The sequence below is a fragment of the Gopherus flavomarginatus genome, chromosome 6 (genome assembly GCF_025201925.1).
Source record: "Gopherus flavomarginatus isolate rGopFla2 chromosome 6, rGopFla2.mat.asm, whole genome shotgun sequence".
NCBI classification, from domain to species: Eukaryota; Metazoa; Chordata; order Testudines; family Testudinidae; genus Gopherus; species Gopherus flavomarginatus.
The window spans coordinates 104,715,112-104,742,127 of NC_066622.1; the positions used below are offsets into that span (position 1 = coordinate 104,715,112).

At 42.8% G+C, this 27,016-nt stretch overlaps 1 protein-coding gene across 4 annotated transcripts in view; it reads left to right on the forward strand.

Annotated features, from left to right (window-relative positions):
* PTEN (phosphatase and tensin homolog) overlaps nt 1-27,016 on the forward strand; it is an 84,179-nt gene that overhangs the window by 29,784 nt on the left and 27,379 nt on the right. The window contains exons 3-4 of one of the 4 annotated variants that reach the window (XM_050959621.1): nt 5,035-5,078; nt 9,292-9,530. The exons of 1 other annotated variant lie outside the window; for it this stretch is intronic. In XM_050959621.1, the coding sequence (XP_050815578.1) occupies nt 5,035-5,078; nt 9,292-9,530 (283 nt within the window). The remainder of the gene's footprint in view (nt 1-5,034; nt 5,079-9,291; nt 9,531-27,016) is intronic. 2 more of the 4 variants (XM_050959623.1, XM_050959622.1) reach the window with 2 other exon arrangements.

Consider the following 27,016-nt stretch of genomic DNA (forward strand, 5'->3'; position numbering starts at 1 on the left):
TCCTGATGTCAAGATTGGCTACAAAAACACAGCTGGAACTTGGATGAATTAAAAAAAATTGAAGTCTCAGAGGCTCATTTACTGTCTTACATTTTATTACAGTTCTAATTGGATTTTTAAACAGAAACATGTAAAATTCTAATTGTGGAAAGAATAGGTAAGATTTAGTACTTTTAGTGTCTGTCTCATGCATGAGATTAAAATTTTGCATAGCAATGTCTGAGGCTGTGTGCGCCCCTGGTGCCTTTTTGTATTCCTGTGCAACTACATAAAAGATGGATCAGCTGTGGCCCTCCCACCATTCCCTCTTATCAAATATGACAGCAAGATGGAATCTAGTGACTGTCTAACCCACTACTCTGAGAGCTTCAAAACTTTTGTGTTTTTAACAACAAACTGCGAAGAACTTTGTCATCTCCATTTCTTCAAATTGGATGGTTCCTTAGAAAACAAAGCAAAAACCCCACTCTGGCAATTTCTCAGTATGTACCCCCCTCAAGCAAGATGTGGATGGCATTAAGTTGGCCAACCTCAACATGGCTAGTACCCTTACAGAATTCTGCACTGGCCATGTTGGGTACCATCATTGCATGTGAACTGGAGCAGATCCCCCTCCCACACATTGAGGAAGAGAAGATTTCACTCTACAGTGGCATCATTAGCCAGGTCACTCACTCATGTCAGACTTTGATCTCTAGGATCATGTGACAATGGAGGTACAGCAGCCACTCAGTCTGTACCTAAGGGAATCATCACCACAAGTTGGGTAACTAGACTTCAAAGCTTCCTGGTCTGGGTTACAGAGACCCCGGATACTGAAATCACAGTAATCCAGTAAAAGTCCCTAAAGCTATTTGAAATACAAAGCTTTACAACCATTGCCAGGATCACCCTCCCAATCAATAAGGGTAAACTTTAGCTGTCAATGGTACTATGGCACACCCTGCCAACTTTGCCCTATACATGTATATAAGTGGAAAGGAGATACCAGGTGATTTCAGAAGGCTTTGAACACATCTAAACTCTGGGGTCTCTGGTGGTATCAGCAGTAGAAGAGAAGTCTGTGCTCACAAAAGGCACATCAAAGGAAAAGGACTTCTAAAAAATACAAACAAAAAAAAACAGCCCTCCAAAACCAAAAACCTGAACCTCTTCAGACACAGTAGGTATTCTTCCACCTCATTGCAGCTCTGCATTGTGAACTGCAACGCCCTGTTTGCAAAATGTAACTTCCTCAGCTGGGAAAGATAAATTACTTCTGTCTGAAATTTTCCAGGAGAAAGGAGTGGAACTGAAATAGATTATAAAAAGCCTAGGTGGTGGTCAGAAAAGCATTGCAAATGACCATGGATGCGTCCAAATATGGTTTGAGATCAATGACCATGGCTGTCATCATGAAGAAAACCTTATTCAGTCATCCTGAAATGACTCCTAGCATTCACGCTTCCCGAAAGAGGTGCAAGCCACCAGAGAGGGACCTGCCTTTTGAAGAGATGGAGCTCTTTTAGATGCAGAACAGAGGAAAGCAGCCCATTTACTGAAGGACTCTTGGGTCACATTAAGATTTGTAGGGATCTATACACTAGCTTCTGTCAGAAACAATACAAATAGTAAGCTCCGTAAGAGGCACGTTCCTTCTCCTAGAGCAGACAACCTAAGTATCTGCCAAGGAAAAGACCATATACTAGAGGAGCTGCCCATTGTAGTCTTTAGGTTTAGTTCTATTATAACAGGCAAACAGGTATTGATAATCACCAACAGCTACCCTGTTCATTTCTACACCATATTCCCCAGCTGTCCCTCAAGAAACTTTGCATGAGAGCCTATTCAAAAAAAAGTTGCCCTTGTTGAGCAGAGGAGGGAGATACCTCAGAAGTACAGAGGAAGAGACTCACTCCTGATACTTTCTTATCCTGAAGAGGAAAGGGATCCTATCCTAGACCTGAGGAGACTGAACAGATATATATGCCGCCTCAGATTCAGGATGGTAACCCTTGCCTCCATCATCTCATCTTTTCAGGATCAAGACTGGATCTGGCTGTCCTCCCACAAGACATGTACCTCCACATAGCTATCAACCTGGCCAATAGGAAGTACTTGAGGTTCACAGTGGGGCCAAATCACTACCGGTACAAGGTACAGCCATTCAGACTCTACATGGTATTGAGAATCTACATAGAATACCTAGTGGGTGGTGGTGGTGGCAGCACATCTGAGAAGATAGGATCCACATCTGCCATTACACTTGACTGATCAGAAGAAGATCCCAGCAGGAGACAGCAACAGGCCTAGAATATATACATTTGCATGGTTTCTCTTCTCCTTTTTGCCTGACTTAGATCTCATGGTGAGCTTTGAAAAAACTCTCATCCCATCACAGATTATAGAGTTTATAGGAGCTATGATCCGTTCTAAGCCAGAGAAAGTATATCTGCACAAAGACAAGTACCTGTTCTTGTGAGGGCTGCTACCAAGATAAGATAAAACCAGCCTATGACATGCATACTTGCCTTGGGATATTGGGCCACATGTTGGAATACGTGTACATGACCCTGCTTACCAGATTTCACCTGTGGCCCTTATAATTCTGCCTCAGATCAGTCTACTCTCTACCATAACACCAGAAGGTCAGAGTACCACCTCATGTTCTTGCAAAACTGGAATGTTAGAACCCAAGAACATGTAGGGGCATAGTACTGTACTCCAGCTCCCTCCCTGACAAGGACACTAATCATGGGTATTGCAGCAACAGCTTAGAGAACCCAACTGGACCACCTGCAAATACGGTGGCGTTGGCCCTCAAGTCTTGAGACATTATTCAGACATCCTGGAACTCAGAGCCATCATATTAGGTAGAAATGACATACAAGTTGTCCTCCAAAATTCCAGTGCAGCTCCTGGCGGACTATGCCTCAGCAATGCACTGTATAAACAAGCCATGAATTGTCATCTCATCACCTCTCTGTAAGTCATCAAACTTTGGACATAGAGCTGTCAATGCAGGATCACCCTGATGGTTCTCCACATCCAAGGTGTCCACAACAATCTGATGGATTTCTTGAGTAAACTAGTAACAATCATAAGTGGTCACTGAAGAGGTCTATCATAAAACAGATATTCCATTGTTGAGGGAGAGAACTGTTTGCCACCAAGCACAACACCAAGTGTCAGAGCTTTTGGTCTAGAGGGGCCATGACCTTGGGGTCTTTACCAGACACCTTCATTCTGCAGTGGAATTGAGGTGTGCCTTTTCTTTGATTCTCCTGGTCCCTCGTAGTGATATCTGAAATCAAATGAGTCAGAACCATCATCATTTGCATAGCTCCTTACTGGCGAGGGTAGTTTTGGCTGACAGACTTGCAACAGATGTCTGTTTAGTTACTTGCTCAGCTGCCAAACTGCTTGGACTAGATATCGCAGTACCACAGTAATATACTTCAGGTCTGAAGTATTGCATCTGACAGGCTGGATGTTGGCTGGCTAAGTACCATGGATAGCAAGTTCAGGGTATCCTTTTACAAAGCAGGATGACATCTACCAGAAACACTTGTCTTAATGGAAAAGGTTTTTAATGTGTGACCCAACATAGCTTTTACTCAGCAGGCTATACCATCAAAGATCCTCATGCAGGCTATACTATCCAAGATCCTCAACTCCTTGCTGCCTACCTTTTAAAATGCTCTGGCCCAGAGTTCAGTTCCATTAAGGTCCCCCTTGCAGCGATCTCTGCTACCCATCTAGCGGTACAGTTTTATGCTTGGTCTTCCTCTTGAGTTATGGTCATGGGCCCTCTCTTTGAAACTGTCAGAATGCTCTTTCCTTCATCTCACTCTGAAGACTGCATTCCTACTTGCTTTATTCCTTTGGTTAGGAGAGCAACTCTGAGCGCTATGGCTGATCCTTCCTATATAATCTTTCATAGAGACAAGGTGATGTTGAAATCTTACCCAAAGTTCATCCCCAAAGTGGCCTCCAATTCAGATGGAACTCAATTAACTTGTATTCTTTCCAGAGTCCCACTCTACACTGGAACATAAGGTAAACACTGGATGTTTTCAGAGTGTTGCTTTACTACATTGATTGAACTAAGTAGTTCAGATTGTCTACCCACTTATTTCCGGCAATAACTGGCCATTCCAAAGGCCAAGCCATCTGAGCTCAGAGAATATCTGTGTGGATAACACAATGTATCTCATTGTTTCCAGTTGGCTGGTGTATGTGTCTATCACGGCTCAGTCCACCAAAGCTCAAGTGACATTCTCCATCTGCTTCAGAAGTGTGCCAGTTTCTGAAATGTGCAAGGCAGTGACATAGAGTAATCACTGAACTTCACCAAACATTTGTGCATTGGACTTAGCCACAAGGGCAGATGGCGAGTTCAGGACAGCACTGTTCAACTGATGCAACTGGCACTCCTTATTTCACCCTCCAGAAGGAGTACTACTTATCTGTCACCTGCGGTGGGATCCACACTGACATACTTGAAGAACAGTTTTTCTTACCCTGCAGTTCTTTGAGATGAGAATGTCTGTGTGGACCCTATAATAGATCCTCCTTCCCTGCTTTCAGTGTCTTCAGCTAATGGAAGTTTCAAAATGTGAGGGAACTGAGGAAGAGTCACAGCCACTCTGCCCTTTATGCCCTTGTACGGGAGCAAAAGAGAACAGGGTGCATGCAAGACCTTGATGAACACAGCTATTCCAGAAAGTCTTATCTTGTTCATGAAGCATATACATGCTTAAAGGGAGATGTACAATGACTACAACATCTTAAAGAATGACAGTTACTGTAGGGTAACCATTATTTTTCAGCAAAATCTTTTGAGTTTGCCATAGCAACTTAACCAATATATTTTAAACAAAATATTCTGAATTTCATGGACCAAGTCTAACTGTGGTGTTGAGCTGTAAAAGTGATGTGGACTTAAGTTTTTTTTTCTTGGCTTTCATATGCTGATCCTTACATAAAAAAGTGTGATAGACGCCTTAGACTTACCTAACATACTTATGTTGAACTTTAATCTTTTCTTTTTAGATGTGCTGAAAGACATTATGACACCGCCAAATTTAACTGCAGAGGTATGTTTGTGCTGCCTAGGGTCTAGGCTATTGGCTTTTTTTCCCTTCCAATCTCTCCTTTTATTTTTCTGAACTAAGGAACAAAGTAAAACTGTCAAATATTAATGTAGTGTTTGGGGGGAGAGAGAAGAATGATATTAACATAACTTAAGATTCCTTCATGAGAAGCTTACTGTGGTGCTTGACACTGCGTAGAAAGTATATTCTTAGCAATTACCTGTCATGGGCTAAAAACACAAATAGTTGAAATTTCAGTGTGTAAACCTGAGGTTATGACTTAAAGCTGATTTTAAAACCAACCATGAAGTACTCCTTTTAATTTAATCAACACTTAGTTGATCAAAAATGGGGACTTTTACTGAAATTGGGACAAAGGTCCTTTCTAATATACAAAAGTCCATAGAATGAAAATGGAGAATAAGCCATGCTTACTGGTCAGAAGGTACATCTACACTGCAATAAATTACCCATGACACCAAGTCGCAGAGCCCAGGTCAGCTGACTTGGGTTTGCAGGGCTTGGGCTGCGAGGCTGAAATTGCAGTGTAAACGTTCCTTCTTGGGCTGGAGCCTGGGCTCCAGTCTGAGCCTGAAAGTCTATGCAGCAATTCTTAACCCTGCAACATGAGCCTCATCAGCCTGAGTCAGCTGACTCAAGCCAGCCACAGCCATGCCATGAGTCTTTTATTGCAGTGTAGCTCTGCCAGAAAGTTCTGGAATCAGGGCTTCCCCTATATAAGGAATTAAAACGACATAACACTTCAGTATTCTGCCTTTGTTTAAATGGGGCAGCTCAGTGTCACTCTGCCTTGGAGCTTTGCCAGCTGGTGAGGGGATGTTTTGGGTGCTACTGAGAATTGTGCCTCTTGACCCTCAGTTAACTAAAGTCTTTTGGTAGGACACCTGAAAGTAAACGAATGTCGCTGCTTCATGTCAGCACTTTTCTCTAGTGGTGGCTCTAGATTCCTACGTGGTAACATTGGCAGAGGAGTCTCTCTGGACACTGTGCATTAGTAGTTCACTTTCATACCATGGTTCAGAATGGGTATGATAGAATGGATGGATAGATAAATAGAAGCTCTTCAGCATGGATGACCTAAGAGCATTTGAAGGAGCTTACTTTGCTTCAGATGGCACTCTAAAGGGAAGCACCTCCGGTATGTTATCTAGTAGAGTGGATTTTAGCGTTAATGGGCCATGCTGCAACTGTAATCTCTGGGACTCCAATCTAAGTTCATTAGGTTCTCCAATACCCTTCTTCTTATCTAGTCAGTGGTGAAGTCTCCTTCAGTGTTTGTTCCAAAATTTTCCAAAGTGAGGGATGTGTGCCCCAACTGGGGAGCATGGACAGAACTCTCAATCCTATTCCTGAGTCTGTGTAATTTTTTTTAGTAGAAGCTAAATCTCTGGCTGTTTATGGTTGCAAAGGAGACCATCAAAACACAATCAGAGTTTAACTGAGTCTGCAGTGTCTGCCTGGGTTTACAGACAGGCAGAAAATGTTCATTTCAGTGAGTACTAACTCATTTGTCGCTTGTGATTCTTTAAATGTCATCTTTCTTAACTATTTCACTGATTGTCAAAGCATGTAAGGAAGGAGAGGAAGCATCCTATTAAGATAGATTCCAGGACTTCCAAGAGTAGGAGGGAGTTATGCATAAATGAATTTGGGTGGGCCTTTAACAATGCATGGCCAGATGTCGTCATTGCTTTCATTTTTATTTTGCATTATGAAGCAGGAGCTTACATTTCGAAATCACTAGTTTATTGAAATCCTTTTACTCTAGAATGTTACACAGAGTCCTTAACACAGTTGAATGTTTATGTATCATCCCAGTTGTTCTATCTTGCCTTAGCTGAGGTTGCTCAGTTAGTTGCATTACTTTTTGTATTTCTGTCTTTTCATTTTCATCACAAAAACAATAATCCATCTTTGATATCTGAGAAAGTGACTCTGAGACTCCCCTTCTTCTATACACTTTGCCTTTCCATAGGAGAAGAGGAAGCTTTAATAATTAAGGTACTCAGAAATGAGAAGTGATTTTGGGTGCTCAGCATGAGGCATCTCGAAGATGTCTGATATTCAGACAGTGGGTTGTCAGCCAAATCAAGTATCTTCCTTGTGGGGCAAATTAAGTCCAAAACAAAATGAAAAGCTATCCAGAACAAGGCTACGACCCCCTGTAGACCCATAGCTCTTTGCCTAGGTTTGTGTAACCTTTTAAGTCCTTTCCTCTCAGTATTGTCTCTCCTTGTTTCAGGGATCAAGCTGTCTTTCACCAGTCTTATGCTTCAACTTCCCTCAGTTCTTGCCAGTGTGTAGGGATTTTCCCGCAGTCTTTAAGTAGGTGGTGTAGAGGAGCCTGGGCCCTCCCGACTACTTCAGGATCTAGCCCTTGCCCTGGGTCTCTGAACGGGGAATCACTTTGGCATCCCAAACTCCAAACTGTCTTGCTTCACTTTTTCCTAGGGCCATTTCATACATTTGCCTTAGGCCTTCTCTGGAATCTTCAGCTGAGCCCTTCCTAGGCCTATGGTTCCTTCTCGGCAAGGAATCGTGCGAGCCTTGACTCAGCTCTAGTCCCTGGAGAGCTTTCACAACAAGCTGTTCTTCCTCTGTGGCTTTCTCTCCAGAGGGAACCTTGACTGGTTCTCATCTAAAATGGAACCTACCTCCAAATTTTGGTGGCAATATTCTGAGATACATCTCAGAATATTGTCTCCCTTAACCATGTCATGTTGGTAGTGGCTAAAGGACTACTTCAGTTTCCTTTAACACAGCTGTCTAAAGGGCCTAGGACTGTAATCTTCACATGGAAGTGACCATTTTAGGAATACTCACTCTTCCATCTGAAAGGAAGCATAATGGTGCATTTTTACTTTGGGATTGTTTGCAAGACTAGCACTCATTTCTGCTGCTTTGATGGAATCTGAATCTTTTGTGAAGTGTCATGGACCCTCCTTTTAAAGCCATGTCAGTCTTTGTTCATTTTTGTCAGTTACTTGGGGGGTTTTTGCGCTTCCAAAAAATGACGTGGATATCTTGTGCTGTGAGCCTATAAATTGTCCTTGCAGTTTTTCCAGACAAAATAGTACTCTGCACTGCACCAGAATTTTCTGCTAAAATAATATCATGATTCAACCATAACCATCATCTCTTCTGTTCTCATGACCTAAACTGTCTCTTCCAAAAGAATTTACATAACCTGAGTGTATGACAAGCCAGTAAAAAAGACTTGCCCAAAATTGAATGCTTTATTCATTCTTTTTTGGCCAAAACTAGAGAGAGAGCTTCCAATGTGATAGTTTCTGACTAGATCTGAGTGGCGATTTGTGCAAGAGCCTGTCTGTCCTCAAAGTCAGTGAGGGAGCCTGTTGGGCAGAGAAAATACAGCTTTGTATGACTAAATATACTGAGCAGCAATATACTGAGCAGCAATATGGATATTATCTATTTTCGTTTGACACACTGCAAGATAGGTGTGTTTGTTTTTTGGGTTCTGCAGTCTCCTGGTTATCGCATATTTCTCTCTTCTGTTTTCTGAGTTTTTGGGGTTTTTTCCTTGCTTCCCAGTTCCAAATATTTGCATCTCTCTTGTCTGATTGGATTATGTATGAGTAAAGAAAAAAATTGAAATGCCTGGGTTTTACTGTTAAAACAATAACAAAGGCCTGGGTGTGTGGTTTTGTTTGTTTACAATTAGCAGTTATGATTATGTATTATTACACATTTTAGAGCCTCTTGGAACTAATTATGTGGACATGACCAGTTCAGTCCCTGGAATAGAGTAAACTGTTATCTCAGAACTCTTCAGCAGAATTGCCTTATTTGATCAGTGGGCATGGCTTAACCCTATATTCTTGTAATAATAGGTTCTGGTATAAGACCACTTATGGGATGATGGATTGTTATAAGACAGATTGTCAGATATGAGCAAAATTGCTCTATTGAGTAAGACATTAAGAGTATGTATAATTGGGAATTTGCTGAAATTTGAGAGGCCAATTTATTGGCATGTGCTCCATATCTTGTATACCACTTTTCTGGCATCGATCATTATGGTACTTGTGTCAGACCATTTAACCTATTCAGTTACCTCTTTAAACTGTTAATTGCATGATATCCATTTTGTAAAGTTAGTATCTCTGGTTAAATTAGTTTTAAAATGCATTAAATTTGAGACTTCATTGTACATCTTATCTTCCTATCACAGTTGCACAGTATCCTTTTGAAGACCATAACCCACCACAGCTAGAGCTTATCAAACCTTTTTGTGAAGATCTTGACCAATGGCTGAGTGAAGATGACAATCATGTTGCAGCAATTCATTGTAAAGCTGGAAAGGGACGAACTGGTGTAATGATTTGTGCATATTTGTTGCATCGAGGCAAGTTTTTAAAGGCTCAAGAAGCTCTAGATTTTTATGGGGAAGTAAGGACCAGAGACAAGAAGGTGAGTTATTGTACTCTGTTTTTTCCACTTTATCACCTATTCCTTGGTACTTTTTCTAATTAAGATAAATTCAGTTGGGAAAGGCTTCCAATAGAAGGTATGACTGTGTTTGACTTACTAGTTTAACTTCTGATTTAAAGAAATGACACCATTAGTGCTCTTGATAAGATTCTGTTGAAAGCAGAATGCTGAAGTTGTCTCTTCCTTGTTTCTCTTATGTTCAAGAAGATTCTGAATGTTTATGCTAGCCATAGGAATATCGGACCTCATCTTCAAAGTGTGTGTTGCATCATATTACATCAAGTTGGTGGTGGATGGTGCATTTTCCCATTCATCTATACAGGCATCAGCTTCAACCAATTGAAAGACAGGACTATTCTAGTTTGGTTCCTTTAGTGGATGAGCTGTCCAGCTCCTCCATTTTCTTAATTCTTTTGTATTCTTCTGAGGCATTCTGCTACTCCTTTCCTTCAGGTGCTTGTTATGGCTGAAATGCTATGAGGCACTGTAATGTATCTGGGTTGCCTTAACTATTCAGCAGAACTTTCTGCTTTCACTTTACTTGGCTTCTGTTCTGTAGGGATGAAACTTTCAGGGTAATAGGCCAAGGCAGAAGCTGCCATCAGCATCCCTTTATAGCCTGCCTCATTGAGATCATCACCTTTCCAATCCCTACACCAGTCTCTCAGTGAGAGGAATCTGTCACTCCCTGATCTGAGAATGGTAGAAAGCTTTCATGGCCTTTAACTCCTTGCTAGTAGACTTAGTGGCAGCCCTGTGTAAGACTTGTCTGGCAAAGGCAGGTCTTTGTACACAAGCTGTGGCTACAGCTTGCTGATGGTAATCTCTAGTGCCTTAGGACCTCAGAATATTTTTTTCTCAGTTCTGCATCCTAGTCAAAATATTTTCCAGCTACGTTGGAGTCTTGTCTTTCAAATTCAGATAATCAGTCTCCCTCCTCTCTCCCAATTTCATCTGTAGTGTTACAGCAGTTCATACATCTATTCTGGAAAGGACCGGAGTTGATGTATGTATGTCAGCTCCAGTCCTTCTCAGGGTAGGTATCTTTGAATTGCTGTAATGCTGCACAAAAATTTTATGTATGAGAGAGAGTGGGATTGCATTTAGGTTTTATACATTTCTTAGCATCTAGATCTCTACACAGGTTGGCACATTCAAAGGCTCTTGGTTTTGGAATCATCAGTTGAGCAACTGAAGAGATTGGCTGGTGACTTATTAGAGGGAGCAAATTAAAACTATCTTATACAGATAGCCACTTTAACCAGTCATAAGAGATACGAGACTATTAGTCCATATGTCTCCATATTGATATAGTATTGTATGAAAAGAAAACTAACAATTTCTATAATTACATGTGTTCTTTGCTGAAAACCAGTCTGACAAAATAAATAAATAAATGATAAAATGAACTGAGATGAAGAGGCAGCTTGATGCTTAAGCAAGATGGTTGTATTTCTTTAGAGTACCCAAGAACAGAGCAATTCTTGAACTTTTGGATGCCTTTAAATCTTTATTCTACTCTTTGAGGACTACGCCAGAATCATAGAATCGTAGGACTGGAAGAGACCTCTAGAGGTCTTCTAGTCCAGTTCCCTGCACTCATGGCAGGACTAAGTATTATCTAGACCATCCCTGACAGGTGTTTGTCTAACCTGCTCTTAAAAATCTCCAATGAGACAGATTCCACAGTGTCCGCTGGGCAGTTTATTCCAGTGCTTAACTAGTGACAGTTAGGAAGTTGTTTTTCCCCTAAATTGCCTTTGTTGCAATTTAAGCCCATTGCTTCTTGTCCTATCCTCAGTGGTTAAGGAGAACAATTTTTCTCTCTCCTCCTTGTGACAACCTTTTCTCTACTTGTAAACTGTTCTTGTGTGCCACCTCTGTCTTCTCTTCTCCAGGCTAATAAACAAACCCAGTTTTTTCAAATCTACCCTCACAGGTCATGTTTTTTAGACCTTTAATCATTTTTGTTGCTCTTCTGTGGACTTTCTTCAGTTTGTCCATATCTTTCCTTAAGTGTGGGTTGCAGAACGGGACACAATACTCCAGTTGAGGCCTAATCTGCATAGAGTAGAGCAGAAAAATTACTTATGTCTTACGTACAACACTCCTGCTAATACACCTCAAAATGTTGCTTGGTTTTTTTGCAACAGTGTTAGACGGTTGACTCATATTTAGCTTGTGATCCACTATGACCCCCAGATCCAGTAGTACTCCTTCCTAGGCAGTCTTTTCCCATTTTGTATGTGTGCAACTGATAGTTCCTTCCTAAGTGAAGAACTTTGCATTTGTCCTTATTTAATTTCACCTGATTTTCTTCTGACCATTCCTTCAGTTTGTCCAGATCATTTTGAATTTTAATCCTGTCCTCCAAAGCACTTGCAACACCTCCCAGCTTGATATCTGCAAACTCTGTAAGTGTACTCTCTATGCCATTATTAAATCATTGATGAAGGCATTGAACAGTATCACATGCAGAACTGATCCCTGTGGGAACCGCACTTGATATGCCCTTCCAGCTTGTCTAGGAAACCACTGATAACTACACTCTGGGAACTATTTTTCAACCAGTTGTACACTCACCTTATAGTAGCTCCTAGTAGCTCCATCTAGGTTGTACTTCCCTAGTTTGAGAATTTCATTGAGACAGTATCAAAAGCCTTATTAAAGTCAATATATACCACATCTACCACTTTTCCTTATCCACAAGACTTGTTACCCAGTCAGAGAAAACTTATTAGGTTGGTTTAACATGATTTGTTCTTGATTAAATACATGCTGACTGTTACTTATCATCTTGTCTTCTAGATGTCTGCAAATTGATTGCTCCGTTATCTTTCTGGGTACGAAGTTAAGCTGACTGGTCTAATTCCCCGGGTTGTCCTTATTCCTCTTTTTATAGATTGGCACTATATTTTCCCTTTTCTAATCTTCTGGAGTCTCACCCATCTTCCATGACTTTTCGAAGATAATTGCTTCTGGCTCAGATATATCCTCAGTCAGCTCCTTGAGTATTCTAGGATGTATTTCATCAGGTTCTGGTGACTTGAAAACATCTAGCTAGTCTAAGTAATTTTTAACTTCTTTCCCTATTTTAGCCTTTGGTCCTACCTCATTTTCAATGACATTCATTAAGTTAGATGTTCAGCTGCTACTAAACTTTTTGGTGAAAACTGAAACAAAAAGGTGATTTAGCAGTTTTGCCATTTCCGTATGTTTTTGTTATTCTCTTTGTCGTCACCCCGTCCCCCATTTGAGTAATAGGCCTACCCTGTCCTTGGTCTTCCTCTTGCTTCTGATGTATTTGTAGAATGTTTTCTGGTTCCCTTTATGTCTCTAGCTAGTTTAATCTCATTTTGTGCCCTGGCCTTTTAAATTTTGTTCCTACATACTCGTTTTATTCGTTTATATTCATCCTTTGTAATTTGACCTAGTTTCCACATTTTGTAGAATTCTTAATTTTTAAGTTTCATGTAATTGAAGATCTCCTGGTTAAGCCCCAGTGGTGCCATACTTCCTGTCTTTCCTGTGCAGTGAAATAGTTTGCTCTTGTGCCCTTAATGTGTCTTTGGAAAAACTGCCAACTCTCTTGAACTGTTTTTCCTCTTAGGTTTGCTTCTGAAGGGATCTTACCTATGCACTCCCTGAGCTTGCTAAAGTCTTCCTTATTGAAATCCATTTTCTTTATTGTGCTATTTTCCCTCCTACCATTCCTTAGAATCATGAACTCATAATTTCATGATTACTTTCACCTAAGCTGCCTTCCACTTTCAAATTCTCAGCTAGTTCTTCCCTATTAGTCAAAATCAAATCTGAAACAGCCTCTTCCCTATTGGTTTTCTTCACCGTCTGAATAAAAAATGGTCTCCAATACATTCCAAGACTGGTCTGATGATCTGTGCCCTGCCTGGTTTCAAACCCCACCTCCAATAGATGTCTGGGTAATTGACGGTGATGGGGTACATCATCCTGTGCTTTGGATGATTTTGTTAGCTTGTAAAAAGCCTCATCTACCGCCTCTTTCTTGTTAGGAAGTCTGGAGTAGACCCCTACCATGACATCACTCTTGTTTTTTACCTCTCTTGTCCTTACCCAGAGACTTTTAACAAGTCTGTCTCTTATTTCCATCTCAGCCTCAGTCCAACTGTATGCAATTTTTTATGTATTAGGCAACACCACCTCCCTTTTTTCTCTTCCTGTCCTTCCTGATCTATCTGTGTCCTTCTATACCAATATTCCAGTCATATGTATTATCCCACCAAGTCTGTGATGCCAGCTGTCCTAGTATTTATTAACTAGCATTTCTAGTTCTTCGTCTTTGTCTTCTTGTCCCTGTAGGTGCTCAACTCCAGGCGTTGGTGTGCCCCTATGCCTTTGCTCGGAGAGTTTTACAGCAGTATTTGCATGGGCCGCACAGTGCTTGCCTCACCCACCAAATGCGCCTCAATAACGTGCGCTTGGCCCAAGCTCCTCAGTTCCTTCTCTATGGTCCGTGGTCTGAGACAGAGCTCAGCAGTCTTGCTCAGTTATTTCTTGCGTTAGATAGTTAGTTTATACAGTTGAGCTAGTTTTTTAGTCAGATAAGTTTCATTTCCCCCTTTAAAAAAAAAAATACTTTCACAGTTTTTTTTCTGTCCGTTAGAGAGTTTATACTATTCCTGGCTTGCCATGTTTTAAGAGATGCACTACGTACAGAGATGCCATCCTTATTTCTGATGGCCATTCTCAATGTGTTCACTGTTTGGGGGAGTTCTGTCCCCAGAAATGTACCCACTGCAGTAAACTGAGGTCTAGCACACAGAAAGGCAGAGACCTGAGACTCAAGTTAATTCTAAAGGAGAAGTCTCTCAGACCTGCCTCTGACCCAGGTCAGGAGTCCTATTTGAGATAGAGCCCTCCTAAGTCCATTAAGGACAAGAAAACAAAAAACAGCCAGCTTCATCACCTCACAGAGACCAGCTGTCATCCAAAAGGTCTTCAACCAGGTCTGTGGTGTTGGTGCCAACCACTCCGCGGCTCAGCACATACAACACTCCGGGCACGTCTGGCACCATCCATCCCCCAGCTGTTGTTGGTGCCACTCCAGTGCCTCTTCTAGTACGGCCCAGCACAGTACCTCAAAGGATTCTATGCCTTCTCAGCTGAGCCTTCCTGTGCCTCACACAAGTACAGTTGCTGTCCCACTACCAACAACTCTCCCACCTATGACGCCAAATAAAGCGCTGCACCAGTCAGCACCGGCTGACCCTACAGCACCACCGTCACACCCAGCGCTATATATTCTGGCTCCTTCTACCTCGGCACCACAATTTATTCATTCCAGCAATTTACTAGTCTCGCCAACTCCAGATTCCCCATTATTTGGTACCAATCTCTTACCGGGACCGTTGGCATGGCACTGACGGCTATCCCGCTATTCCCTCTCACTTTTCTAGTGATGAGGATGATGAAATGGAGGGAGTTTATTCCCCATACCATTCCTCCCCTCTTCACATTCCTACTAGCATGGGACCATGGAGACACAGGCCCTCATATTCCAGGGACTTACCACCCTGGTATGAACACCTGTGGATGGAACCACCCATGCCCTTCCCCAGACAATGGGCATTATTAGAACCCATGGCGGTACAGCAGGCACCACAGTAGCCAGTACAGCCCATGCAGAGGCGACATTAGATCTTCCCCTGTACCTGTTCACGCTTCTGCAATGGACAGACAGGAGCAATCTGCAACAGTGCACGCAAACGAGGAGGCACCTGAAGCCTCCCCAAATAATAATTCATCCACCTCACCAGAAGAGACTATAATGTCCCCACCCGCAGCAAAAGTGGATGATTTTACTCATTTTCAGGGCCTCTTCAAAAGAATGGCGAATGAGCTCAAGATCACTCTGGTGGAGGTGTTGGGGACTCAGCATGAGCTGACCGACATATTACAGCCTTTGTCGTCCTCCAAGATCGCCCTACCTATTAATGGAGTCATTATGGACCCTGCCATGAATATCTGGCAAACCCCAGCCACCATACCCCCTACCTGCAAAAGGGCACACTGGAAATACTATGTATCCTCTAGGGGCTCAGAATTCCTTTTCACGCACCCAGCACCAAATTCACTGCTGGTAGAAAAGCAGCCAACCAAAAGAACAAACAGCAGCATTTCCAGTCCATTTCCTCTGACAAGGACAGAAAAAGAATGGACCTACTTGGCCACAAAGTTTATGCATCATCTGTGCTACAATTTAGAGTGGCAAACTACGCGGCCCTATTGGCCAAATATGATCATAGAAATTACGGGAAACTCTTTATTAATGACATCCCAGAGGACAAGAGACAACAATTCAAAGCAATAGTCTCTGAAGGACAGATTATTTCCTATTTGGCATTGCAGGCTGCCCTCGATGTTGCGGACACCGCTTCCAGATCCACTGTGATGTCTGTAGTGATGCGCTGGGTTTCATGCTTTAGCTCTTCTTCTTCTTTCCCATGCGAGATGCAAAACATTATGGAGGATTTCCCCTTTGATGGCGAGAAGTTACTTTGCAGCAAAACCCAACAAGGTTCTGCACCCCATGGAAGATTCCAGAGATGCGTTTGGATCCCTAGGTATTCATACACCAGCAACTAGAAGAGAATACAGATATCAGCCTTTCCAATGCCCATGAGTGTGGGGGAGTGAGGGCCCTGCAGCCCCCACTTCCTGTGATTCACCATGACTCTGAGCCAGCCAGTAAAACAGAAGATTTATTAGACAGGAACATAGGCCAAAACAGATCTTGTAGGTACAGACAACAGGACCCCCTCAGTCAGGTCCATCTTGGGGGACAGGGAGCCTAGACCCTGGCCCTGGGTCTTCCTCCGTTTTCGCAGCCAGCTCCAAACTGAACCCCCCAACCCCCTCCAGTCTCAGCCAGCCATACCCCTCGGCTCCTCCTCCAGCCTTTGTCAAGTTTCCTAGGCAGAAGGTGTCACCTGGCTCCAGCCCCTTCCTGGCTCAGATTACCTGCTTGGGTATCGTTCCTCAAGTGAAGTCACACCCTGATATCCCATCACCAATGTAGATGGTCCCAGTAAAATTCCCACACAAAATTTGCAGGTCAATCTTCCCCACACTGTACTCTGTCACACCCGGCGTACAACAACAGAGGCCATACGACCACCAGCAGCAACACCGCCAGAGATCCAGGCATCAACGACGACACCTCATAACACTGGCACTGTCCTAACCCTCTCCACCTAATAAGCAAATTTGAAGCCTTAGTCAAGGATATAGAAGAGCTCCAACCCACTCTAGTGCTTATACTTCCCATCCAAATTTTTGGTCACTGTTCACTCCCATTGTGCCACAACTGGCGAATCATCTTCATGGACAGATGGGCCCTAGAGGTCATCCAGTTGGGCTTTTCCATCACCTTCCTGTCCATACCCTCCCCCCTGCCAATCCCATCCCTCTTCAAGGACTCCTCTCACGACGATTTGCTCCAAGGGGAAGAGTTTTTATTCCCACTACTTTTTGACAGAAAAGTGGGGGATGATGTCCCATCCTTGACCTCAGGCTACTCAACAAGTTAATCAAAAAGCAAAAATTCAAAATGGTTACTCTCAAAACCATAATTCCAGCACTGGAGCACGGAGATTGGTTTTCAGCCCCCGACCTGTAGGATGCTTATTTTCATGTAACTGTACACCCCGCCTGCAGGCATTTTCTCAGATTTGTTATGTGCTAAAATCACTACCAATACCAGGTTCTGCCCTTTTGGCCTCTCAACAGCACCTTGCGTCTTTTCCAAGATTCTCACGGTGGCAAGGGTGCACCTACGGAAAGGAGGAGTCATAATTTTTCCTTACCTGGATGATTGCCTGCTCAAGGGCACAGACTCTCGGGGAGGCCATTCAAGCCATGCAGTTGACCATCAACTGCTTCCAGAGTCTGGGCCTACAAATAAACAAAAACAAATACACATTAACTCCTACTCAGCAACTAGAGGTTCATAGGCACTCACTTTGATTCCATCTCTCCCATCCAACAGATTCAACACCATAAAGAATCTTATCTCCAAGTTGCAAAACAGCCTGCAGGTCACTGTCCAGGACTGTCTGCAACTTCTTGGCCATATGGCCTCTTGCACTTTTGTGGTCAAGAATGCATTCCTCTATGTGTGTTGGCTGCAGGGTTGGATGACCACTGTCTACAGACCGCGAATGTGCACGGCCTAAACAGATTTCTATTCATGCCTACGACAGACTACTCACTCACGTGGTGGACTCTTCCACACAACCTCTGCTCTGGAGTCCCATTCGTGCAGGAGCCCCCCTCTGTTATAATTACCACAGCTGCCTCCTTCAGAGGCTGGGGGGCACACACCACACCACTCAGGGACTCTGGTCACCTACAGAAGCCTCTCTATGCATAAATCTTTTAGAGCTTTGAGTGGCCCGCAATGCCTGCCTCCAATTTCTCCCAAACAGCCAGAACCAACACATTAGGATCATGACCAACAACGTTGCCTGCATGTTTTATATAAAACGGGCAAGGAGGAGCTTGATCTCACTTGCTCTGCACAGAGGCTATGAAACTTTGGAATTGTTGCCTCCATCATGATATCCAAATTTCAGCCTCCTACCTACCTGGTTCACTAAACACCAAATGCGGATGAGATTAACAGTTCTTTTCCCCTAGATCACAAACGGGAGAAATGATACCATCCTACACAACGTATTCAAAATATGGGGACTGTTTGTGACTGGATCTTTTTGCAGTTGTAACCAACAAAAAATGCCCTGAATTCTGTTCCAGAGCAGACCTAGGAAAGCATTTGATGGGAGACGCATTCATCATAAAATGGAGCGACAATTTATTATATGCATTCCCCCCACATTTATTATATGCATACCCACATCTTCACAGGGTATTACAAAAAATATGAGCAGAGAGGGCCAGGGTAATACTAGTAGTCCCTACATGACCCAGACAGGCATGGTACCTATTTTTAACAAGGATGTCAGTTTGCCTACTGATTCCACTCTCTCAACACCCCCCCCCCCCCCCAACCTATTATCACAACATCAGTCAGCTACACCACCCCAATGTAATGATGCTGCACCTGAAAGCTTGGCTCCTCAGTGGTTCTCTAATGAGAAATTAGGCTGCTCTGAATAGTGCAAAGAGTACTATTACATAGCAGAACACAATCCACATGTACCACCCATCTCCAAGCAAATGCTCCTGCTTCCGCCTGTCTTTCACTAATACTAGACAGTTTAATTTCTAAAAGATAATCTGGGGTCTCCTTTAGCTCCATAAAGGTACATTTAGCAGCAATTGCAGCATTTCACAGTAAGACTGGAGACACTATCATCTTTGCCCACCTCATCACAAAGCAGTTCCTCAAGGGCCCTCAGGCCCTATACCTGGACATTAGACCACCCACTCAACCCTGGGACCTACACTTGGTCCTCGCTTGATGCGCCATCCATTTGAGCCGCTTGAAACATGCTGTCTCCTACATCTATCCATGAAAACTCCATTTTTAGTTGCCGTTACATCTGCCAGATGTGTAGGAGAACTTGGATATTGCTGTTCAGTCACCTGGAGATGTCCCTGTGGGTGCTCCACTACTGACCCTCCTCCTCTCTACTTCAGCATTTGGGGTAGTCTCCATTGTAGGGAAGGAACTGAGGAGCCCAGGCTCCACATTTTATTAAAGCAGGCACCATGCGAGTACTGCTGTAAAAAAAATATCCGAGCAAAAGGACAGGGGTGCACCAACACCTGGAGAGGAGCACCCACAGGGACACTCATCTCGAAGAACATGAGTTACTGCACAGGTGAGTAACCTCCTCTTCTACTGCTTATTTCCCATACTTCTAACATTAGTATACAGACACCTAAGGTACTGATTGGATTTCCCCCCATGTTTTCTCTTGTCTCTTCGTTATCTCTGCTATAACTGGCCGTCCTCTCCCCAGGTTCTAACCCTTCTCGCATGTCTCCATAATGAGAATGACCAAATCTAGTCCTTTCTCAGCAAACCCCAATATCAGTTACTGTGATTCCAGCTTAGATTTTACTCCATAACTATAAAGAAGATTAACAAATCAACGAATACTAGATTCTCTCTCTCTCTCTCTCTCCTCCCCTTGCCACACGCATTGGTCTTACTTCACAAATAGACAAACAATAATTTAACCATAGGCATTTGGAGAGCAGAATTAATGGTTATAATATAGGTCTTTCTGAATGGGAAGATGAGAATGACTTGTGTTCTGAAATGATACTTCAGAATCGTCACAATTGAGTGAGATCAGATATCTAAACAGAATACTGACTGTTCCAGCAAAAACTGGCAAAGGTAACTAATAAAACCTACTGAAGAGTCACATTTTTCATATTGTTTGCAGATGATCTCTGTCAGATATCTATTCTACAGATGTGTTAATCTCCATTAATAGTCAAATGGGTAGATGCTGAATGTAGTAGCTGTCATTGTACAGTAGGAAGGTGATATCCTCATATTATAGGAACAAGCTATAATTCAGTGTTTTCTTTTGAAGGAGAGTAATGATGAAATCCCTATGGAAGTTCTAGTTAAAAAAAAGAAACGCTAGATAATTTGTATTGATTACAATGGTATTTTGTTCTGATGTGTTAATTAAATATTCTTGTTACCTCAGACTGCCTGTATCATCTTGAGTCAGTCCTTAAGATCCTTGTGCCTGTTTCCTGCCCTCTGGTTTGTTTTTTTTTTTTAAAAGGTATGGGGGGGAAGAGAGATTTATGCACATCAAGGATGTTTTTTAGGGTAAATAGTGAGGTCCTCAGATATGTGATTTGAGCCATAAGTACTTACAGATGTTCTAATGAAAACCCTATATCTTTAAATAGGGCTCTGACCCTTTGTTTAAAGTCTCATTGTAAATTCCTAAATACACCTCTACCCTGATATAACATGAATTCAAATATAATGCGGTAAAGCAGTGCTCCGGGGTGGTGGGGCTACGCACTCCGCCGGATCAAAGCAAGTTCAATATAATGCGGTTTCACCTATAACGCTATAAGATTTTTTGGCTCCCGAGGACAGCGTTAAATCGGGGTAGAGGTGTATCATGTTGATGATGATGATACAGTCTGTTCTCTAAGATCTACTGTCTCCCCTCTACTTGACCCTGATTATTTGGTTGAAGGATAATATGCACAAAGTAATTAACTTTAGAAATATTGTTTATAGACAAATATCATTTTAAAATGTAGTTTCCAAGAGCTTTTGTACTTCCCTATATGTCCATTGTATATCTTAATGTTGTATTTTAAGTGCTGTTTGAAGATTTATAGTTCCTGATAAATTAAAATCCTAACTGACTTACTGAGTTGGAAATAGAATATGGCTCAAAAGAACAAACTCTGGCCCAAGACAACCAACTGCCTTTTTCTTTTGGGACAAAAACCAAAAATTGGCTTTAATTTTATTCTAAATTCTCTGTCCAAAGCAGCCCACGATCTGCATATACCCTGCTTAGTGATTCAAATCCCAGGGGACAGTAACTAGGGAGAGTTTTGAAGTTAACAAGCAAGGCAAATTAATTCTCTCAAGGGTCTTGTAGCACTTAAAGACAATGTAGACAGGAAGTATGAATCCAGTTACAAGAGGAAGTATTACTAATTGAAGAGTACAGGCACTAGTATTTTTATTGCTCACTTTTCCAGTTTGTCCATATTGAAGAAGTTTCCCAAAGGCCTTTGCAGCACCAGATGAGTAAGAGAAGCTGAGGCTACTCTTGAATTTTCTACAAAAAAAGGAAGCATATCTGTCCTACTCTTGGCCAAAATAATGGGAGGACAGGGCAGGTGCTGCCTCTGGCAGGCGCCATTTCAGATTCTGTCAGTTATCTGGAGCAGAACTTGGTTATTAGATACTTTAGCTCCAGAGACAGTAAAATGTGTCTACACCCACTAAAGAAAACTTGATGCCAAAAATACAGGCCGTCAGCCCCTTTCCGCCTTAAAGTCAAAGTTTAACTTCCCAAAAAAATATGGACAGACAAAAGATTAGAAGTGAGTGTTTGAAGTAGTGGATAGAAGGTAACACATTAGTTCTGTTCCCCTGTGTCAGGGTTCCCTCCCCACTCTGAACTCTGGGGTACAGATGTGGGGACCCCATGAAAGACCCCCTGAGTAATAGTCTCAAGTTGCAGTGGGGGAGGTTTAGGTTATTAGGTTTATGGATATTAGGAAAAACTTTTTTACTAGGAGGGTGGTGAAGCACTGGAATGAGTTACCTAGGTAGGTGGTGGAATTTCCTTAGAGGTTTTTAAGGTCAGGCTTGACAAAGCCCTGACTGGGATGACTTAGTTGGAATTGGTCCTGCTTTGAGCAGGGGGTTGGACTAGATGATCTCCTGAGGTCTCTTCCAACCCTGATATTCTATGATAAACTTATTTCTACCATCTTAGGTTAAAAACTTCCCCAAGGCACAAATCCTTTCCTTGGCCTTGAATGGTTTTGCTGCCACCACCAAGTGATCTAGACAAAAATTCAGGAAACAGACCACTTGAAGTCTCTATTTCCCCAAAGGATTCCCCCAAGCCCCTTCGCCCCCTTTCCTGGGGAGGCTTGAGAATAATATACCAACCAATAGGTAGGAAACTCTTTTGGTATTTAGGACACTAAAAATCAATCAGGTTCTTAAAAGAAGTTGTTTATTATAAAGAAAATAGTAAAAGAATAACATCACAGTTACAAAAAAAACCAAGAATAAAACTACCTCTTTAAAATAGGGAAAATTCACAAGCTAAAACAAAATATAATCTAACACATTTCCTTGCTTTACTTGCAATTTTTGTAATCTTAGATGCTCATTTCAGGTATGTTTTTAGGAGATGCTTTTTCCTGCCTGATCTCTCTCTCCCTGTCCAAAGAGGGAACAAACAAAGAGAGCACCCCTCAGCCCCCTCCAGATTTGAAAGTATCTTCTTTCCTCATTGGCCCTTTTGTCCTAGGTGCCAGCTAGGTTATTTGAGCTTCTTATACCTTACAGGTAAAGATTTAGTACAGCTACCCAGGAGGAATTTTATGTTACTCTTAGCTGTATGTTTGACAACCTGGAAAAGGGATTTATCATGTATCCTCTACTCTTGGACCTAGGATACCAGAATATAATGCTTTCTAAAATTCAGCATAAAAAGGGTATTCATACAAACAATACTTTTCAGAGTCAATTATTTCAGGAGATCTACTTCCTCCTTATTGTAATTATAAAGAGATCTGGAATGCTTCAACCAGTGGTTGATCTGGGAATGCTTGGCTTTATTGCACATGGCGATTTTAAGATGGACATTAAAGCATCATTGTGACAGTGAAGCCAGGGAACTTTCCTGCATGTTCCCATAAAAAGAGGTACTGGCATTCACATCTAGTGCCTTCTCAGCAGTGGTTCTAATAGTAGCTATGGCACTACTAGTAGGTGCAGACTTGGTCCCAGATGGAAGCAACCATGACAGTGTTACAGTTTGGGATGTTTAATTCAAGGGCCCTTTTTAACATCTGTCCACATCTTGATGTTCCTGCCTTTGGAGGAACTGCTCCTTGAGCCGGTGGAATTGGTGTTATGATTGTTACCCATTGTCTTTTCAGACAGAATTATGTTTATGAATTGTTCTGAAATGGTGTCTCAGAATGGCTATGATTGGATATCTGACTTTGTTCAAACCGTGTCCATCGTGTCATATCTGACTTATTTGTGTCTGACCCAAGAGGCTGATTTAACATATTTTACTCAATCTTTGGGTGATACCCTGTGTTAAATCTGACAATGCTTGTAGCTTTGGATGTTGGTAGTGCTACCCCAGTGGAAAATTTACTAGAGCAGTGGCTCTCAAACTTTTTTTACTGGTGACCCCTTTCACAGAGGAAGCATCTGAGTGCGATTTCTTCCCCCCCCCTTATAAATTAAAAACACTTTTTAATATATTTAGCACCATTATAAAAGCTGGAGCAAAGTGGTGTTTGGGGTGGAGGTTGACAGCTTGTGACCCCGCCATAATAACCTCATAACTGCCTAAGGGGTCCCAAACCCCCTTGAACTAGAGGGACAGTGATGGAAATAGCTTGCAGGTTCTGCTTTTGATGACATACTGTCCATTTTATGGTGCAAAAGTAAAGGGGTAAGGCACATCAGCACATTTAGAGTCCGCCCAGGAGCACCATGCTCCATATCAATGTTTTGCAACGTTGGATCTTTGCGTTCAAATCTCAGTTTTTGTCTTCTGGTACTGATGTAGAAAGACCATATCAGTGAATTCAAAACTCCAGCACACGTTTCAGTAGATCTGCTTTTGTGGGCATACACTTGCCTAGCATCCATACAATAAACTAGTCTACTGAGAAAACACCAGCTTCTCTAAGGTGGAAAAAATATATATTTTTTAAACCAAATTTTAAAATTTGAATTGGATTTTTTTATTTAAATCCTGATTTATTTTTAAAATTAACCTATTTATAATTAAATTTGAAATGACAACCTGTGTTAAGGCCTGAATTTATTGTAATTTGTTAATCATTTGAATTAATTAAAAATTATTTTGTACATATTTGCTGCCAACCTTTAAAGAAAGTCAGACCACTGCACTGGTGGAAGTCACTAGCTGAGCACCTGATACCAGAGATTGTTGAAGTGCTAAACCAGCTTTTTGACATCAGTAGCCTCATCTGCAGGTGCAAAGCGAATATTTTCTTTATTTCTGTTTATTCAACTAGTTCAGCTCGCTGACTAGTTCAGTAAAAGTTAAGAAACCATTTGGGAGTTGAAAAGGCAGGAAAGCTTGTTTTCTTCTTCTTCTTCCAGTCTCTGAATAAAAACCAGGCATGAAAGAAGATATACTGGTTCTAAAATTTTTTAAGGGCACAGTGACCAGGAACAGTTCAATTCATTCACTAGAGATTCTTTTGTTTAATAATTGTTGTTTATAAAAATGTGTTTTGCATTTAAAACTATTTTTCTAATGTTTCCATCACATAAAGGTAGTTTCATTTAATTAATAAAAATGCACTTTTTGTACATTTAATTGAATTTTAATTTCTATCCAAATAGAGCTTAACAGAAAACACAAATAAAAATAGTAAATAAGAAATGCTTCATTTACTATTTTCTAACCAAATAAAGTAAAAATTAAGAATCTGAATCTGAATAAATTAGGGTTAATTGCTTAACTGCATAGTTACAGCATGTCCTCTTGGTTAGCAAACAGAAGCACTAAATTTAGTGCAAAGGCTCTATTTAGTTGCAGATCAATCTGTTATAATGGTTATCAGGCTTTCTTTAGGAAAATAACTCAAATACAAATGCAAAAAAAAAATAAAAATCTGTTTAAATCAAGGTTTCCCTGTTTGATGATTGAACTCATGATTAAAATTAATCCACCCTAATAGATTTCTCCCCCTCCTCCTTTTTTTTTGGTCATAATTCTTTCTTCAATAAGGATAAGCAGACATTCCACGGACTTGATTAAAACTCAAGTATTTTTTTTATAAAACTATACCACTTAAGCAAATCTCTGCTTTTTTTCCCCTTCTGCTTTGTCTCAGGAAGGCAAAAAAAAAATTGATACACCACTTTAGTTCAGTGTATCTATCAGGGCTTGTCTACATCACAAAGTTGCAGCGCTGGTGAGGGGGTTACAGCGCTGCAACTTAGGAGGTGTACACATCTGCAGGGCATCACCAGCGCTGCAACTCCCTGTTTGCAGCGCTGGCCGTACTCCCGTTTTGTCTCGGGTGTAGAGGATCCAGCGCTGGTGATCCAGCGCTGGTAATCAAATATAGACACTTACCAGCGCTTTTCTTGACCTCCGTGGAATAAGCAGGTATCCCAGCATACCTGAGGAAGCCTCTGGTAATCAAGCTGGTCTCCTTCCCTGCGGTTTGCTCTCGCGTTCCCCGAACCCCCGTGCAAGCAGGTCTCCTTCCCTGCGGTTTGCAGGGGGGTTCGGGAACGCGAGAGCAAACCGCGGCGAAGCTGGTCTCCTTCCCCGGTTTGCTCTCGCGTTCCCCGAACCCCCGAGCAAGCAGGTCTCCTTCCCTGCAATTTGCAGGGTGGTTCGGGGAACGCGAGAGCAAACCGCGGCGAAGCTGGTCTCCTTCCCCGGTTTGCTCTCGCGTTCCCCGAACCCCGAGCAAGCAGGTCTCCTTCCCTGCGGTTTGCAGGGGGGTTCGGGGAACGCGAGAGCAAACCGCGGCGAAGCTGGTTTCCTTCCCCGGTTTGCTCTCCCGTTCCCCGAACCCCCCTTGAAGCCGCCCAACAGCGCTGCAGTGTGGCCACATCTAACACCACTTGCAGCGCTGGTTGCTGTAAGTGTGGCCACTCTGCAGCGCTGGCCCTATACAGCTGTACTAATACAGCTGTAACAACCAGCGCTGCAAAATTGTAGATGTAGACATACCCTCAGTGTGTTAGGACTTGAGGCATAAAGACCCTGTCCTTTGAGAATAAGAGCCTTGTTGATTTGAGGCATAATTGCTGTCTGGGCTGAAAGAAAATTCGGCCATGTCTACATCTAAAATTTTGCAGCGCTGGTTGTTACAGCTGTATTAGTACAGCTGTATAGGGCCAGCGCTGCAGAGTGGCCACACTTACAGCAACCAGCGCTGCAAGTGGTGTTAGATGTGGCCACACTGCAGCGCTGTTGGGCGGCTTCAAGGGAGGTTCGGGGAACGCAAGAGCAAACCGCGGCGAAGCTGGTCTCCTTTCCCGGTTTGCTCTCTCGTTCCCCGAACCCCTGAACAAGCAGGTCTCCTTCCCTGCGGTTTGCTGGGTGGTTCGGGGAACGCGAGAGCAAACCCGGGAAAGGAGACCAGCTTCGCCGCGGTTTGCTCTCGCGTTCCCCGAACAAGCAGGTCTCCTTCCCTGCAGTTTGCAGGGTGGTTCCGGGAAACGCGAGAGCAAACCGCGGCGAAGCTGGTCTCCTTTCCCGGTTTGCTCTCGCGTTCCCGGAACCACCCAGCAAACCTCAGGGAAGGAGACCTGCTTGCTCGGGGTTCGGGGAACGCGAGAGCAAACCGCAGCGAAGCTGGTCTCCTTTCCCGGTTTGCTCTCGCGTTCCCGGAACCACCCAGCAAACCTCAGGGAAGGAGACCTGCTTGCTCGGGGTTCGGGGAACGCGAGAGCAAACCGCGGCGAAGCTGGTCTCCTTTCCCGGTTTGCTCTCGCGTTCCCGGAACCACCCAGCAAACCTCAGGGAAGGAGACCTGCTTGCTCGGGGTTCGGGGAACGCGAGAGCAAACCGGGGAAGGAGACCAGCTTGAATACCAGAGGCTTCCTCAGGTATGCTGGGATACCTGCTTATTCCACGGAGGTCAAGAAAAGTGCTGGTAAGTGTCTATATTTGATTACCAGCGCTGGATCACCAGCGCTGGATCCTCTACACCCGAGACAAAACGGGAGTACGGCCAGCGCTGCAAACAGGGAGTTGCAGCGC